At 54.5% G+C, this 14,704-nt stretch overlaps 6 protein-coding genes across 6 annotated transcripts; 3 read left to right on the forward strand and 3 right to left on the reverse strand.

Moving 5' to 3' along the window:
- Nucleotide 1: 1 nt before the first annotated feature.
- On the reverse strand, nt 2-981 carry DCS_00100 (uncharacterized protein; the record flags this gene model as incomplete). The annotated part of the gene is made up of 3 exons (XM_040797442.1): nt 2-279; nt 359-549; nt 599-981. 3 exons carry the CDS (start codon nt 979-981, stop codon nt 2-4), a joined length of 852 nt encoding a protein of 283 aa, XP_040658325.1.
- Nucleotides 982-2,129: 1,148 nt separating this feature from the next.
- On the forward strand, nt 2,130-5,759 carry DCS_00101 (uncharacterized protein; the record flags this gene model as incomplete). Its single annotated transcript, XM_040797443.1, has 1 exon — nt 2,130-5,759. One exon carries the CDS (start codon nt 2,130-2,132, stop codon nt 5,757-5,759), a length of 3,630 nt encoding a protein of 1,209 aa, XP_040658326.1.
- An 841-nt stretch (nt 5,760-6,600) lies between these two features.
- Nucleotides 6,601-7,026, reverse strand: DCS_00102 (uncharacterized protein; the record flags this gene model as incomplete). The annotated part of the gene is made up of 1 exon (XM_040797444.1): nt 6,601-7,026. One exon carries the CDS (start codon nt 7,024-7,026, stop codon nt 6,601-6,603), a length of 426 nt encoding a protein of 141 aa, XP_040658327.1.
- Nucleotides 7,027-8,204: 1,178 nt separating this feature from the next.
- DCS_00103 (uncharacterized protein) lies at nt 8,205-9,492 on the forward strand (the record flags this gene model as incomplete). The annotated part of the gene is made up of 4 exons (XM_040797445.1): nt 8,205-8,288; nt 8,345-8,463; nt 8,548-9,189; nt 9,240-9,492. The coding sequence occupies 4 exons, from the start codon at nt 8,205-8,207 to the stop codon at nt 9,490-9,492; spliced, it is 1,098 nt and encodes a 365-aa protein (XP_040658328.1).
- Nucleotides 9,493-10,193: 701 nt separating this feature from the next.
- DCS_00104 (uncharacterized protein) lies at nt 10,194-11,979 on the reverse strand (the record flags this gene model as incomplete). Its single annotated transcript, XM_040797446.1, has 3 exons — nt 10,194-10,691; nt 11,082-11,818; nt 11,877-11,979. 3 exons carry the CDS (start codon nt 11,977-11,979, stop codon nt 10,194-10,196), a joined length of 1,338 nt encoding a protein of 445 aa, XP_040658329.1.
- A 1,202-nt stretch (nt 11,980-13,181) lies between these two features.
- On the forward strand, nt 13,182-14,419 carry DCS_00105 (uncharacterized protein; the record flags this gene model as incomplete). The annotated part of the gene is made up of 2 exons (XM_040797447.1): nt 13,182-13,609; nt 13,732-14,419. 2 exons carry the CDS (start codon nt 13,182-13,184, stop codon nt 14,417-14,419), a joined length of 1,116 nt encoding a protein of 371 aa, XP_040658330.1.
- Nucleotides 14,420-14,704: the final 285 nt, after the last annotated feature.

The following is a 14,704-nucleotide window of genomic DNA, read 5'->3' on the forward strand; positions in this document are numbered from 1 at the left end:
TCTACATCGGGTCGCGGACGTGAGTAAAAAAGTCAGACTCGGCCGCTCCAGAGTCCTTGGCCACAAAGAAGAGATGATTGATCCCATTTGCTGGCACGACGGCAATCTGACTGTCCTCTGAGATTTTGGGACAGTTCGCCACAGCTTGCGCGCCACCCCAGGTGCCATTCTTGACGATTCGCTGGACGGCATAGGTGCCATCGTAGTAGTAGAGGTATGCCTTGCCATCCCAATACGAAACGGCAATGGACGTGTTTCGTTTCATGTTCCCCGTTGCACCTACAAAACCAGCTATTATCGAGCATGTTAAATTTGCCGCCCACTCTGCAATAGGGTTTGCTCGGGAGGCTTTGCTCACCTGAGGCATCGCCGACGATGTATTCCATGAGAGCGCTAGACTCGAAAACGACGTGACGCTTCTTCTCCACAGGGTCGTACCAAGCAGCAAGTGAAGAGTTGGCAAAGGCATTCTGGACGGCAGGCAGATCCACTTGGCTACCGGTCGCGATATTGACCTCCTTCAATGCTCTCGGCTTCGACCCCGTACCACTGAAGGGTTTGATCAGATGCGGCAGAAAATCGACGAGGAGAAACTCACGTGACGAAATACACCCAGGCGTCATCGTCGGATGAGCACACGGCGACGTTGTTGTTTTCCAGTTGGATGTTGACCAGCTTCTGGTAGACGGGCGAGACGATGGAGATGCGGCTGAATGGGGGCGCCCCTGGGTCAAGCTTGGGCATGGTGACGGCAATGACAAACTCGCGGCCACGATAGGTGGCGCCTCCCATGGTGGATGGGTTGAGTATGTAGCCGTCATAGTCGTCGGCGTCGGCTGCCCAGGCCTGGGTTGGGTCATCGTCGTCCTGGGTGCCGGACCTAAGGGAGAGGGCGAGCTGGGCCTTGCCAGTGTTGTAGAAGAGGCTGATGCTCTTATCACCGGGCACGCCCTTGTTGACAATGGCAGCCAATGCGACCATGATGACTGTCTGGTAGGTGGGATGTTGTCAGATGAGTTGTGAAGCCCTGGCGAGATCAACAATTCCACCGAGGGGGGGCGATTGAGCAGAGGGAAGACAGTTCGAGCCGGTGAACCGGACGGGATTGTGTCTCTAGCCGTCTTCCATCCCCTTACCCCTCATTCACGGTGCCTTTTGTCGTCCGTATTCCATATTCCATCCTGCTTCCTGTCCCCCCTTCATCCGGATCGTTCATGGCTTCCTTCCCGCCACAGTGGTGCCATTCTCGCAGCTCACATATCATCTGCTGAAAAGCCCTTGTTCGGAGGATGGCCGCCTGAACTCCTCGCAAAAGGAATCAAGGATTTTGTCGTCATCTCGCCAACGGTCGACTCTGATTGCTCGGGTCGCAAGCGTCGATGCATGAATCATGCCATTGTTCTCTGAGCCGTCCTCGTATTGTGCCTTGGTAGGACGCAGCCAATGCGTGTCTAGAGTTGCCGTATCTATACGCGACGAAGGGAGCTTGAGGTTGAGATATTGGGGTGTGTGCATTGATATCTGCACGTCTGTCGGCACATCTGAGGTCACGGGAGGCCTCGATTGGTGCATATCGGGGTCGGCAATACGTGACGATCCATGTACGCTTCTAAAGGATGCTTTGCAGAGAAAGAAAGCGAAAGAGGAGGGGAGGGAGGGAGATGGAGAGTAGTTAGCTGCCGTATGAAGGCCTTGTATGAATGATTCGGCCATAACTGACCTCTGCATTTCCTCATGTCGCCTATGCATGAGAGTCCAACGGCAGACTTGATTCCAGCAGCAGGCACCTTGGAGGCTCACCACTTACCATCCGTTCAGTTAGATGCCTAAAATCGGCTCCATTGTCCTTCAAAAAGTAAGAAGAGTTGTTGTGTGTTCGTGATGAAAATTTTCCATCATGTCGAGGTTTAGAGGAAAGCGCTGACACTTCTTGAAAGGGCAGGAACGACTGTAAGAAAGACCACAGCAAACTCGGCGCCAAATCTGGCAAGAGCCAACAACTGGAAGGTGCAATCGCGCAACACCGATCAGGAAGGACCGCCTGCCTGTGAAGACAGAGTAAATCACATAAAATAAAATAAAATAAAAAGCCGAGCCAGAAAGGGTAATATCCCCAAAGATCGTCTATCATGGCCATCTTTCCTGGTGGCAAAAGCACCCGCATCAACTCGCCTCGACATCTCACCCTGAGGCACTCGAGACGAATCATCGCCGCCTACCAGCACGAGAGGCGTCGTCTCGCCGGCATCTCTACGCTTGAAGAAGAAGAAACGGACCCCCTCCCCCCCGGAGAGCAAAAGCTGAGCTCGTATTGGGCGCCCGGGCTCGAGGCTGGCCCGAAGCACAACATCCGCGTTACGCAGACGATTGACGCAAAAAATGGCGATGAAACGCTCCAGCTCGAGGCCGAGCAGGACTTCTTCGTTGACGCACCGCAGTTCTCGCTCCCCGCCGGTAGCGTCCACTCGACGTACCCGCCCGCGGGATACAGCGACGACCATCGTATCCTGCCGCACGTCGTCCTCACCGACCCTCATCTGCCATGGGAGCGGCTTGGCAGCCCAAGCGACGGGACCAACAAGGAGTTGAGGATGCGGATGAAGACTTTGGCCGCCGGCAAAGGGGGCGAGCCGGTACGAAACCGTGTGCCGTGGCTCATCATGATGTCCTTTTCGCAGGACGAACTACGCCTGACGCCCCAAGACTTGGCGTCCGATGGCATCTTCCGCAACACGAGCCCGGGCGTCGTCAAACCCGTCAAGCAGTCGTCAACCATGACGGTCAACATGAGCATAGAAGACTTGTGGAAGCTGACAAGTGACGTGGCGACGCCTGTGACGAGTGACCTCGGTCCCGAGAGTATGAAGAACAGTCGCGGGGACTTTGTGTTTGTCGAAACGGACCTCTTCCAGAGCTTCTTTTCCACCTTTGACACCAAGGGTAACCGGATTCCTGGAACCTCTCCAAACACGCGGCAGTATCAGTACATGTCGCACGTGCGCAAGATCAACGGTTCCGGCATGGCCCTCGCTGGCGTCGAGGACACGGCCGTCTTCGCCATCGTCGTCGGTACTCGGTCGGGGCCGCTGGATAATGTCATGCCGACGACAATGTGCGCCCATCTCGTCTCGATCGAGGGGGTTGAGAGGATGGCGTGGCCGAGCAAAAGCCACCGTTACGTTGCCCTCTGCTCGCTGCACAGCTGGAATTATACGGTTCTGCCCCCCAAGACCATCAACGTGCCCGACGCCTTCGAGCACTTGGGCCGCACGCTCGACGTCCTACGCGTCCCCGACAGCATGATCGAGCCGCTCCGCAACTCGGATGATGCGGTGAAGAAGCTCGTGGGGCGCCGCCTCGATGACGGCTACACGCTCGTCAAGTACCACACCCAGACCGGCGAGCTCACCGTCGCACTCTACCGCTCTCCCTTGACGCCCTCGTACGTGAAGCCGCTGGAGAACCTCAAGACGAGCTCCAACTCGGGCGTCGACCTTCAGATCCTCGACAAGCAGCTCGGCATCATGGACGTGACGTACTCGGTGGCCTGGCAGGTCGGCCGCACCATGGCTCTCGGCGACGAAGCTTTCGCCGCCGCCCTCGTCCGGCTGCGGAGCTCGATTCACCTCGCCGCCACCGAGGCAGCCAAACTGCAGACGCTCAAAGACATTGACGACTCGGCCTTCCGAACCAAGTCGGATGTCTTGGGCGGACTCGGTGGCCTCGTCAAGAACCTTGCCTCCATTCACCTCGGTCCCCGGAACGACCTGCCCGAGGAGCCTGGCCAGCCGAGACGGCCACCCCTTTACGCGCCTGGAGGTGCCAGAAGGCGCTGGTTCCGCTCGCGGCTTCGCCGTGCTGCGCTGCCAAAACTGTCCTTTTCCTCCCCTCTGATTCGTGACAAGTATCCGTCGGCGGCGCTCAAGGTCGCCCGGGGGCTCGCAGGCAGCACGACAGGGGGCGTCTACGACGAAACCAACGATCCGCAATCGACCGACTGGATGATCGTTCTGTCCTGGCTCCTCGACCGCATGTTTCTCGCCGGCGTACCGGCGCATTTCCTCATCGCAGATCCGAATCATCTCGTGCCCGAGAGTCTTCGCTTCTTCTGCATCGACCGGAACTGGATCGACGCCCTGGTCGATGGTGCCCTCTCGCTGGGCAATCACTTTGGCGATGACGAGGACCGCGTTGCCATCAAGAAGATCCTCAACGACTACATCGGCCATACGCCCGACGGACAGGATCACCCGGTGCAGATCCCGTCGTACGGGTTTTACCTGCGCTCCGACCTCGTCACCATGTTCCCGGACTTGCGCGTCGAGGTGCTGCCCGACAACGCCGCGCTCGGGCGCGCCGGCCAAGAGCCACCGTCAGGCGCGCCGCTGCTACGACACGAGATCGTCACAGACGGCATCATGATGGCGTTCATGGACCGCCTGCCCGGGTCGGCTCAGTTTGCAAGCCTCGTCCTCACCCAGCCGGCCCATCAGCAGCGCTTCGCCGTCGCCCGCGGGCTCGACCTGACACAGGTCAAGGTCGACATACGGCGGCAGTACACAGTCGAGCAGAGCATTCGGGAGACGGACAGTCAGCGGCATGTTCGTCTCGACCAGGTCACATACACACCTACAGGCGCGGCCTCGGAGGACAACATCTTCATCTGGGGCTCCCAGCCTGACAAAGGCCTCGGCGACCTGCGCATCTTGCGTCTGCCTCGCTTCGCCGACGTGCAGCTGAACGTCCTGCGGGAGAAGATGCCCACGTACACCGACGGCACCACCGAGAAGCCCTATTTCGACGATACGGTGTCAACGTCGGCCCTGTTTGCCATGCAGCTGAACGACCCCATCTACAACCTCGTCATCGACCTCCAGGGTCACCCGAGCAGAAATATAGACGGTCTAGGACCCGGCAGTGCAGGCGGATCCGAAACGCGAACGCTGAGGCTGCTGGGAGCAGCTCGCGTGGAAAAGCTCGCGTTTGGGGGTCATGAGAGTGCCACTGTTCCCCACGAGCCGGACGACGAAGATGGCAGCCAAGCGACTTTCCGGCGGCTCGAGAGCTATATTGCCTCGCCGACGGCTCTTTCGAGGAACCTGGCCCCTCATGTCCGAGCCCTCCCTACTGACTCGAGAGGATTCGACTCGGCCGTCTCGAGCGTTGCATCGGCCTCGGCCACCAAGACTTTGCAGCTACCGAGCCCCAGCGTTGGGCCGGCATCGTCGCCCAAGTACCTCGTCCGCATCGGCAGCAACAGAATCAACGATTGGGACACCATCACCGTGGAGAAAGAAAACTTGGCCCAGGACCTCGTCTTCTCCGTCGTGCTTAAGCAGAGCGAGGTAAGTCAGTATCGTCTCATTGAGCTCGATATCCAGCTCGAGCTTGGACCTCTCACGGGCTCGGGAGCGGACAACCATTGTCTGCTGCAGAGCTACACGGGTCCCGGGGCGCACATGTTGACGAACCTACGCTTCAACGTGCTCCCCTCGCTGGCAGAGGTCAACAACAAGAACTATCTACGCCTGCGTCTGCTCCCGCGTGCCGCCAAGGGCTGGTGCAACGCCACGGCCGTGAACGAGCTGAGTTTTCTGCTCGCTCTCACCAGCATCAACCTGCCGATCCGGGAACGGGACGATTTCACGGTCCAGTCCTGGGCTGATTACTGTAGGGATCCAAGCCTGTCCCTGGATCCGAGCAACATCTTTCGCATCCTGAACGAGGACACCAAGGTGACAACGGTTCGTAAATACTAGAGCGGCTTCGTCGAAGGCAACGTCTGATGCTTGAATCGAAAGGGTGCCGGGACATGTGGTTTCATCTGTGATGCCGTAGCAGATTGACCCTAATTCTGTATTGAATTTCCCATTTGGAGTGTCTTTAATCAAATAGTTGCGTGCAAAGCAATCTCCAAAAATGACGACGACTGCGTTTCTCATCTCTCGCAGACAGCTCAACTCCAAGTGAGCATATCTGCACTTCATTCAACTGACTCACTGCAGGACACACTCGGGATACGACGTTTGATGCAACACGTACATCCTCGATGAATTCGGTTTATGCATACTTGCTATAGTCATAGCTCGCCTACGAGGCTATCTAACTTGCCATCTCATGACTGGTCTCATGCAGCTGCAATGCAAATGCATCACATAACGAAAGCGTATGCTGCCGAAACGACGGGAACTTCTGCATGTGATACATCAACATGTCGTACCACGGATTCTTTCCGAAGTATTGATCAGATGATGAAAAACGACGTCTCGACGATGTCTGTACCGGCCTTTGCAGCGACTCGGACGTCGGGTGGGAGATGACGGATTGTCGTTTATTGGACGTTTGATCCCGAACTCTGCCGTAACTGCATGCTTTGGCGTGTTCGCATTTTTGTTTGTTGCCTGCTGATAATGCACGCGGCATGAACAAGGATATACCATAGTACGACCGAGACATGAATCGCCAAGACAATGTTATCATATTGAGGGCTGGAGGGATCGATGATGCCTCCATCCACACACGCAAGCCTCTCGGCGCTGATGCCAACCACCGATGACGACGATACATCTGCGACGCATCCTGGTTAAGCCTGCCATGGGCTCAGGCCTTCTGAGGAAGCAGCTTGGTCGTGACCTTGCCCTTGCCCGGCGGCTTTTTCATCTCGGTCAAGATGCCGTTCAAGTCGGCCGGGGTGACGTACTCGAACACGTCACTCCCGACCAAGTTCAGGAGATAGATCTTGGTCGCGGTAGGGGGGCCTGCAGCAAAGACGTAACCATCGGCACCATAGTCAGAATCCTTGATCATGAGAGGATGCAGATTCGTCGTCAGACCGACGCGGTTGGCAGCGCGAGTGCCATCTCCGAGAGGGCCCCAGAAGTAGTCGGTGCTCATCTCGTTCGGGTCGATGGTCCACCCCTGAGGAGGGTCGGAGATGGAGAGGGCCTCAGGCTGGGCCTGAGACTGGGCCTCCAGCTGGGCCTCGTTCTGGACCTGGGCCTGGGATCGTTGACGGAGTGCCAGCATAAGCAGAGGTCGGGGAGGGTAGGAATTGCGATGATCTGGCCACTTACCATGAATTCTCTTCCGAAACGGAAACCAAAGTAATACTGCGTGGATAGGATGAACGGTTGGTGTTTATGCCTATACGCGTAGGTAGTATAGGCTTGCGTGAAGGTTGGGTGGAAGCACTACGTTGAGTTGCTGTCTGGAAGTGCCGCGTATGGTCTTTTAAAGCCACGGATGGTTAGGTTATTTGTACCGTGGTGGTATGGGTAGTATGCAGATACGAGAAAAGGGTTTCATTGTAATTATCCAAGTCATGGTGGACCGTGATGCTCTCATTATAGCATGTAAGTGGGCGAGAAACGCTTTGGTAACGATTATGCATATACTCATTGACAAGTATTTAGCTGGCTTGTTCGTCGAGAAGATGAAAAAAATATTAGATGGATACATTGTAGGAGACAGGAAAGACATCGAGGTGGTTAATGTGGAATCACTCAAGGACCCCATTCCCATTCTTGCCGTTGATCTTTCGAAGCCAATGGTCGATTCTTGGTCATAAGGATCTTCTTGGTCGTAGCTGACTGTATGGACTGCTTATTAGCTTGTTGACAGATCAGGGGAATATCCAGAATGTATTTTGTCTTTGTGAGATCTCTACCCCCATATTTGGCTCGTATATTCATTCCATCTTGAACAGCGGCGTACATAGCTCGAAGCAAGACTTCCAAGTGGTATTTGTGTCTGGCTACATGGTTAATAAAGACGACCTTGAAGCATTTCCTCATACATTCCCATACCGATCTCGTAGGGTTTGACGGCAAACCCTCATCGGATGCGTTGTCATTTGATATCAAGCAGTGAGGACAGTTATCAGAGTGGTATCTCGTATTACTCGTATAATGTTTACTTATACGCCCCGTGTAGCGCAATACATATTCCGATTACATGCACATTGCACCACAATATTCGCACAACAAGTATTATCGGCATAGTATATCAGTGACCGGACTGCCAACATCACCTCGTGTTCCCTCCACCTTCCTCCACCTTTTTCTCCCAAATATGTATAAAATAGCAATTACTATACAAAAATTCATTTCAAGGTTGTAGCTACAAACCAGATTTTGTCTCTACAAGACATTGAGCTAGAGTAGGCGATTCTAACCGGCACTGGATTGTCGACTGCGCACCGCATCATGGCAGCCAAACCATTCGTACTCCGAGCCGCTTTCGGTTCTGATAACTTCTTTCGCGATGCCTACAAGTACGACCTCGATCATGTGAGAGAACCTTGCGTTCTTTGAGACCAGAATATTCCGCAAGTTAATCAAGTCAGATCTACGAGTGGATGGACAAGGTCTGCAACAAGGACGATCCCACCGGGGGTCCTGCTTCCCAAGATGACAAAACTCTTGCATTGCTCCAGGATGTTTGCAGACAGTTGAAGGCTCTATCGTGCGTTTTCACTCGCTCGTTTGATTCTATGTGTGACAGGGATGCTGGCTGCTGACGATGGCTCGCTACTAACAACCTTCATAGCCTGCCTAGTGGAACCAAGTTCAAGGATCCCAAGCTGGCACCGAATTCTCACTTCCTACGAAGCTTCTTTAAAAAGCCATGGGATAACGAAAAGGGCTCGCCGACATCACTGTTCGATGTTGTCAAGTGGCCCGTGACATTCCGAGGTCCTGCGTACTGGGAGAAGTTGCTCCCATGGTGGAATCCGTACGATCTTCTCGGTCTTTTTCTCGCACTTCTCGGTCCAACCGATCAAGGGGCGGACAAGAACAATTTCTTTCTACCCCTAACGGCTGTCTACGGCAGGTGGTGTGCCCGCATTGCCGGTCGCGTTCCCGGTGATACCAGCAGCGGCGCTGGAGATTGGCCGTACATGTTCCAGTGCACATGGCACGAGGAACGCTACATTCCCACAGGGGGCGTTTGGTACTTTCTTGGGGCCTCCACGGCAGGTGATGAGTGGGATGAGAATACGGTTGGTTTGTGGAGGAGTAGAGTGCAGCTCCAGCGGTTTGATATGCTGTACAACGGCATGGACATCAAGGTGCTGGAACCGTCCGACTTTCGAAAGCACGCCTCCATCGAGCAGAAGACGGCGGCAGGGTCAAATAATCAGTACGGAAACTGCGCAGAGTCGTATCCGTTTGTGATAAAAATACTAGTGTGGGTGCGCAACCTGGCCGTCTTGGTTGCTCAGGCTGACGTTCAAATAGGGGGGGACGACGAAACAACGACATGTACGGTCTGGCGCTTCAAAGGAAGTATATGACGATGGAAAACGCACCCGAGGAGTACCAGGACTATTCCACCGGCGTCATTTGGCGCAACCTCGTCGGGCCTTGCGCGAACTGCGCCCATCTCATTCAGGGGGTCGGCTTGAATGGGGCAAACTTTGCCAAGAACTTGGGCAAAGGTGAAGCTCCCAAGAAACCAAAGCCGCCCAAGGGTCCCAGTGAGATGGTCTAGAAGCAAGCAATTGAGTTCTTGCAGTGTCCACTGGCCGGGACGGTGGATTTGGGGTATGGCGAATGTGAAGTTGGGCAGAGAAAGATCTTAGCGACGCAGGCGATTGGGTTGTGAGTCACGGCCGAATGATGACGGGAGAATCCACCGTCAAGGGCGTTGCTTTCAGCTCAGAGATGGCATTCAATGGAGAAGTCACATCGGAGCTGATGGTTGTGAAAATTCGAGAGGAAGAATGCCTCATTTTGAACACTTGGAATTGTTACTTCTGGCTGCTCATCTAGGCCCAATAGAGTAGCAGGTTCTTAATTCAATATTTGTTTCGTCTTGCTTCCCCGCTGCTCTAAAATTTGCATCTTTGTAGAGGCTATTTACCGAACAGAATGCATGCAAAGCAAAAGGAGTCGGTATCTTGTGCAAACGGTCGGCTCGGCCGCCGCCATCTCCCCCTGATTTGGGTCAACATGCATCTCCCAAGTCTCCGCCTCCCCTCTCACGCCTACTTGAAGACGACAGAGGCAGTAATAGAAATGTGTAGTAATGCTGGAGAGGCTGCTTACTTGACGGGCACACAAGTCACAAGGTAATCGTCCGCTGGAGGAATAGGATAGGCAGAAGTGTCGAAAGACAAATATTCATACGGAAAGCGAGTGCGTCTTCACCATCCCACGTCACTTTCACTACTCGTCCAGAGCATCCGCCTGTTACTTGCATCGTTCTTTCCGCTTCTTCTTCTCCTGTTTTCTCTTCTGCTTCTTTTTTTGCCTCTTTGTCATCCGCCTACCCAGTTCCTTGATGTGCAAGTCGAAGTTGTCGAATGGTGGAGTCGCCAGTTCTGGTGCTGCTTCTGCTGTATTATCATTCTCACCCGGCCATCTCCCTCCCTTGAGGTTTGAGTGGCAGCCGTCGAAGATGTCACTAATTGATTGTTCTTCAACTTGGTCGTCATCATCGTCGTCTGCCCAGCTCCTTCCCTTGAGATGGGAGCTGAGGCCGTCAAAAATTCGAAGCTGCATCTTTGCTGGCTCTTCTTCTTCTTCATCCTCCTCGTCTGCCCAACTCCAACCCTTGAAGTTGGAACCGAGACCATCAAAAACTTGAACCTGTCTCTTTGCTGGTTCTTCTTCTTCTTCATCCTCCTCGTCTGCCCAACTCCAACCCTTGATGTTGGAACCGAGACCATCAAAAACTTGAACCTGCCTCTTTGCTGATTCAACTTCTTCATATTCCTCGTCTGCCCAGCTCCAGCCCTTGATGTTGGAACCGAGACCGTCAAAAATTCGAATCTGCCTGTCTGCTGATTCATCTTCATCATCTTCGTCTGCCCAGCTCCAACCCTTGATGTTGGAACCGAGACCATCAAAAACTTGAACCTGCCTCTTTACTGATTCAGCTTCTTCATATTCCTCGTCTGCCCAGCTCCAGCCCTTGATGTTGGAACCGAGACCGTCAAAAATTCGAATCTGCCTGTCTGCTGATTCATCTTCATCATCCTCGTCTGCCCAGCTCCATCCCTTGAGGTTGGAGCCGAGGCCGTCAAAAACTTGAATCGGGGACTTTGCTGATTCTTCTTCTTCATCGTCCTCGCCTACCCAGCTCCAATCCTTGATTTTGGAACCGGGGCGGTCAAAAGCCTTAAAGCCGGGAATTTCTCGCTCGTCATGTCTGTCTCTCGAGCCTTCAACTTTCATCATCACGTTGCATCCGTCCAAGCAACTGTCGACGGTGCCAAGGGGCGACGTCCAAGCCCCATCGGTACAAGTACAGCTGGCTTCCGTGTCCGAGTCCGAGTCGGAAGAATCCGTATCAAAAACAGACTCGGACGGCGAGGAATAATCCGAGTCGGACTCGGCGTGAGCGTATCCAGCATCGTGGCGGCCGCATTGGCCCGACTGCTGCAGCTCAAAATCCAGCTCCCATTCGATGCTGGTGACTGACCACGGGGCGCCATCCTCGTGTTTCTGCTCCTGCGTCTCATCGCCGCCCTCGTCGGGATCCTGATCGTCGTACTGCGGCACATCTGCCGGTTCGCATTCTTCTTCGGTTATTTTCTCGTGATGAGGGTCGTGCTGCACATATTCCATGTGATGGATGCTCTTCTCCGTCACGAACAGCTTCACGGATCGTCCACCAAAGGCCACTTTGGCTGACTTCTTGCACGCCTGGCCTTGTCCGCACTCATACTCTTCATACCACCGTTGAACCGCAGCTTCATGCATCGAGCGTTGCCAATTATACTGGGCAACGTACAATGCGTGCTTCTGCTGCTCCAGGGCATTCAGCATCCACGACGTCTCCTCGATGCAAAGCGCTTGTAATGTGTCTTTGACTTGTGTTGGTGATTCGTGGTTAGCACCCTTTAGCCACGGGAGGAGGCATTTACTGACAGTTGGTTGCAACTCGGGGGTCTTCTTCACTGGTCGGCATGTTACGGTGCTTCAGGATGCCCTTGACCGAGGAGGTCAGGTCAGAGAGTAGAGGGGGTCTCATGATGCTCAAGTGGAAAGGTTGCTTGTCGTCTCGATGCTTTGTAGGTGCGTGCGAAGATGGCGAGATGAAGACAAGGAGAGAAACGGGGACAAAAGGATGGAACGGGGAGCGAAGGTATATGAACAAGAATTTGGATGACTGGGGACTGCCCAGATCCCACGAATACGCTATGAATGCTTTCGTTCCACTCGTTCAGCTACTGTTCGGTTACGATCCGGCACAGGTATACGGGAGGTTCACTGGCACACTGCAAAGCTGCCAATTCTATAGCTGTGAACCAACTGACAAAGGCGAACAGACCCGGCAGTGAATCCAGGCTTGCGTGCCCCAACGGGTAGATTCAGTCACAAAACAGCTTTCCTAAAGGATATCACTAGCTCAAATAACTTGTAAAGTTACGTTAATATGATTGAGACAGGGATCTGCGTGTTGCCGTTCGTCTTATAGAGTGTTCACAGCAACGTTGTGGCATGGCGGAGACGGAATAGCCAAGTTCGCCATTGACCAGCTGGGAAGTATCTAACGCTATTCATTTCCCTGTCACCCTTTTTTTGTCGTGAACTTTGCCAGACGTTTTCTTTCTACCGTAATTGTTGCAGCAGAAACTCAGCAACGCTACCTTTGTCATGTTCATCGATCCGTTCCACCACAATTTCACAGCGTACATGCCATATGACCAAGTTTTCACCAATCTGACAAATGCCGTACACGTAGACATCCGTACATACCGTTATCATAGAGTTTGCGCCTCACAAGGCACACCGTGTGAAGCAGGTTTGTCGACTGTCAACCGTGAGTGGTTGCGGAAACCCGTCCCCGACCCCTGACCCCCGTTGTTCCCCGGATAGGAGCAGGGAACGTCGACGTCACCCCAACTGGGGCGAAACGTTTCATGAAACCGATTGCATGAGACGATGCCTCATCCGATGCAATCTCACAGAGAAACGAGTACCGTCTACTGCTTCTGTTGGTGGTTTGACTTTGGGTTAGATTTCGTAGCCGAGGCTGATGACGTGGAATGCGGCGGCAAGGGGGTTGCATCAACCGAGGCAGAAGATGATAATATCATCCCGTCGTCTGGTTCCACTCTTGGCCAGGGAGGGCGATGTGACAAACTATATAATGCTCGTCCTCAACACACGCCTATCCAGGGTAAAGCAGGTTAGGTCTTTGTCGGCAATCATCATACAGTGAGATTCAACATGGCAGCTATTCGCATCCCCGAAACGTACGTGACGGCGGCCAGCAGCCACATACAAGTGACAAACCATCCGAAGGAGTCGTTGGTCGGGGTGACGCCGATTCTCGTGGCAACACTGAACCGACCAGAAAAGTTCAACGCAATCACTGGCGACATGATCACAGACCTCATATCGTTCTTCACCACCGTCAACGTCGACGATCGTGTCAAGATTGTCGTCCTCACGGGCGCCGGCAAGGCCTTCAGCGCCGGCATCGACCTCCAGATGGACACGAGCAAACTCAAGAGCTCAACGCATCCGAGCGCCATGCGAGATCCTGGAGGCGCGCTCGCCTTGGCCATGTATAACTGCAGCAAGCCCATTATCGTGGCTTACAACGGACTTGCCGTGGGCATTGGCTTGACGTCGACACTGGCGGCGACGATCCGGTACGCTCCGGGATTCATTCCATTTCCATTCCACCTTCACCTTCACCCATGTTCACGCTTCGCTTGTACTTTCTATGCTTGAGCCTTGTTCCCCCCGTGCAGGCGGTTAACGTCAGACGTAGAATCGCGCCGCGCCGCGCCGAGTTTGGCTTCCCCTTTTCGCGCATCGGCCTCACAATGGAGTCGTGCAGCTCCTATTTCCTCCCTCGCATGGTCGGTTTCAGCAACGCAACCTATCTCCTGGCCACCGGTGGCAGGTACCCGGCCGATACACCGGCGCTCGACGGCATCTTTGCGGAGCTCGTCGATGAACCGGGGGATGCATTGCCCCGGGCACTCGAGATTTCCAGCGACATGCTGCACAACGTCAGCTCGATGGCCGTTTTCCTCAACCGCCAGCTCATATGGAGAAACCCTGGGACGGCCGAGGGGGCCCATCTTGTGGATAGCCCGCTGCTTTACGACATGTTTGGAGGACGGTGCGTGAGACCCTGTTGGACGCTCGCTCTGCTAATTGTCTTGGCCGTCGGCTTCGGCTCCGGCTCCGGCTCCGGCTTCGGCTCCGGCTCCAGCTTCGGCTTCGGCTCCGGCTCCCTCCCTTGCGCATCCTTTCTCTCGTGCATTCTTCGCATTCAACCGCGGCTAACTTGGAAGCAGGGACCATCTCGAGTTCAAAGAGGCCTTTTTCGGGAAGCGCAAGCCGGCATTCGCAGACACGTTGGCGCACGACGCACCTCGTACGTTTCCGTGGTGGACAGAGACGTCGGTGGAGGTGCCGAGAAAGGCAGAGACGAAGATGGGGAGCAGTAAACTGTAAGACTCTCCACGTCAGGGAGCAGTGGCCATGGTGGTGATGGTTGAGACAGGGGTAGCAGCCATCTGTCTTTTCCGTATACCGGGCTCCATCCACACGTACAAGCAAGAACAATGTATCTAAAAACGAATGTCTCTGTCCATGATTCAGGACGTCACCCACGGACTGACCGTGCGCGCATGATGAGCTGATGATGGAGGCCATGCCGAGCCGAGGGATCCCCACAGGGGAGCCGGCCAGGCAGGGGTGAGCCGACCCATATGAAGGCCACCCCCCGTTTC

Source organism: Drechmeria coniospora, chromosome 01, assembly GCF_001625195.1.
Source record: "Drechmeria coniospora strain ARSEF 6962 chromosome 01, whole genome shotgun sequence".
Classification (NCBI taxonomy): Eukaryota; Fungi; Ascomycota; class Sordariomycetes; order Hypocreales; family Ophiocordycipitaceae; genus Drechmeria; species Drechmeria coniospora.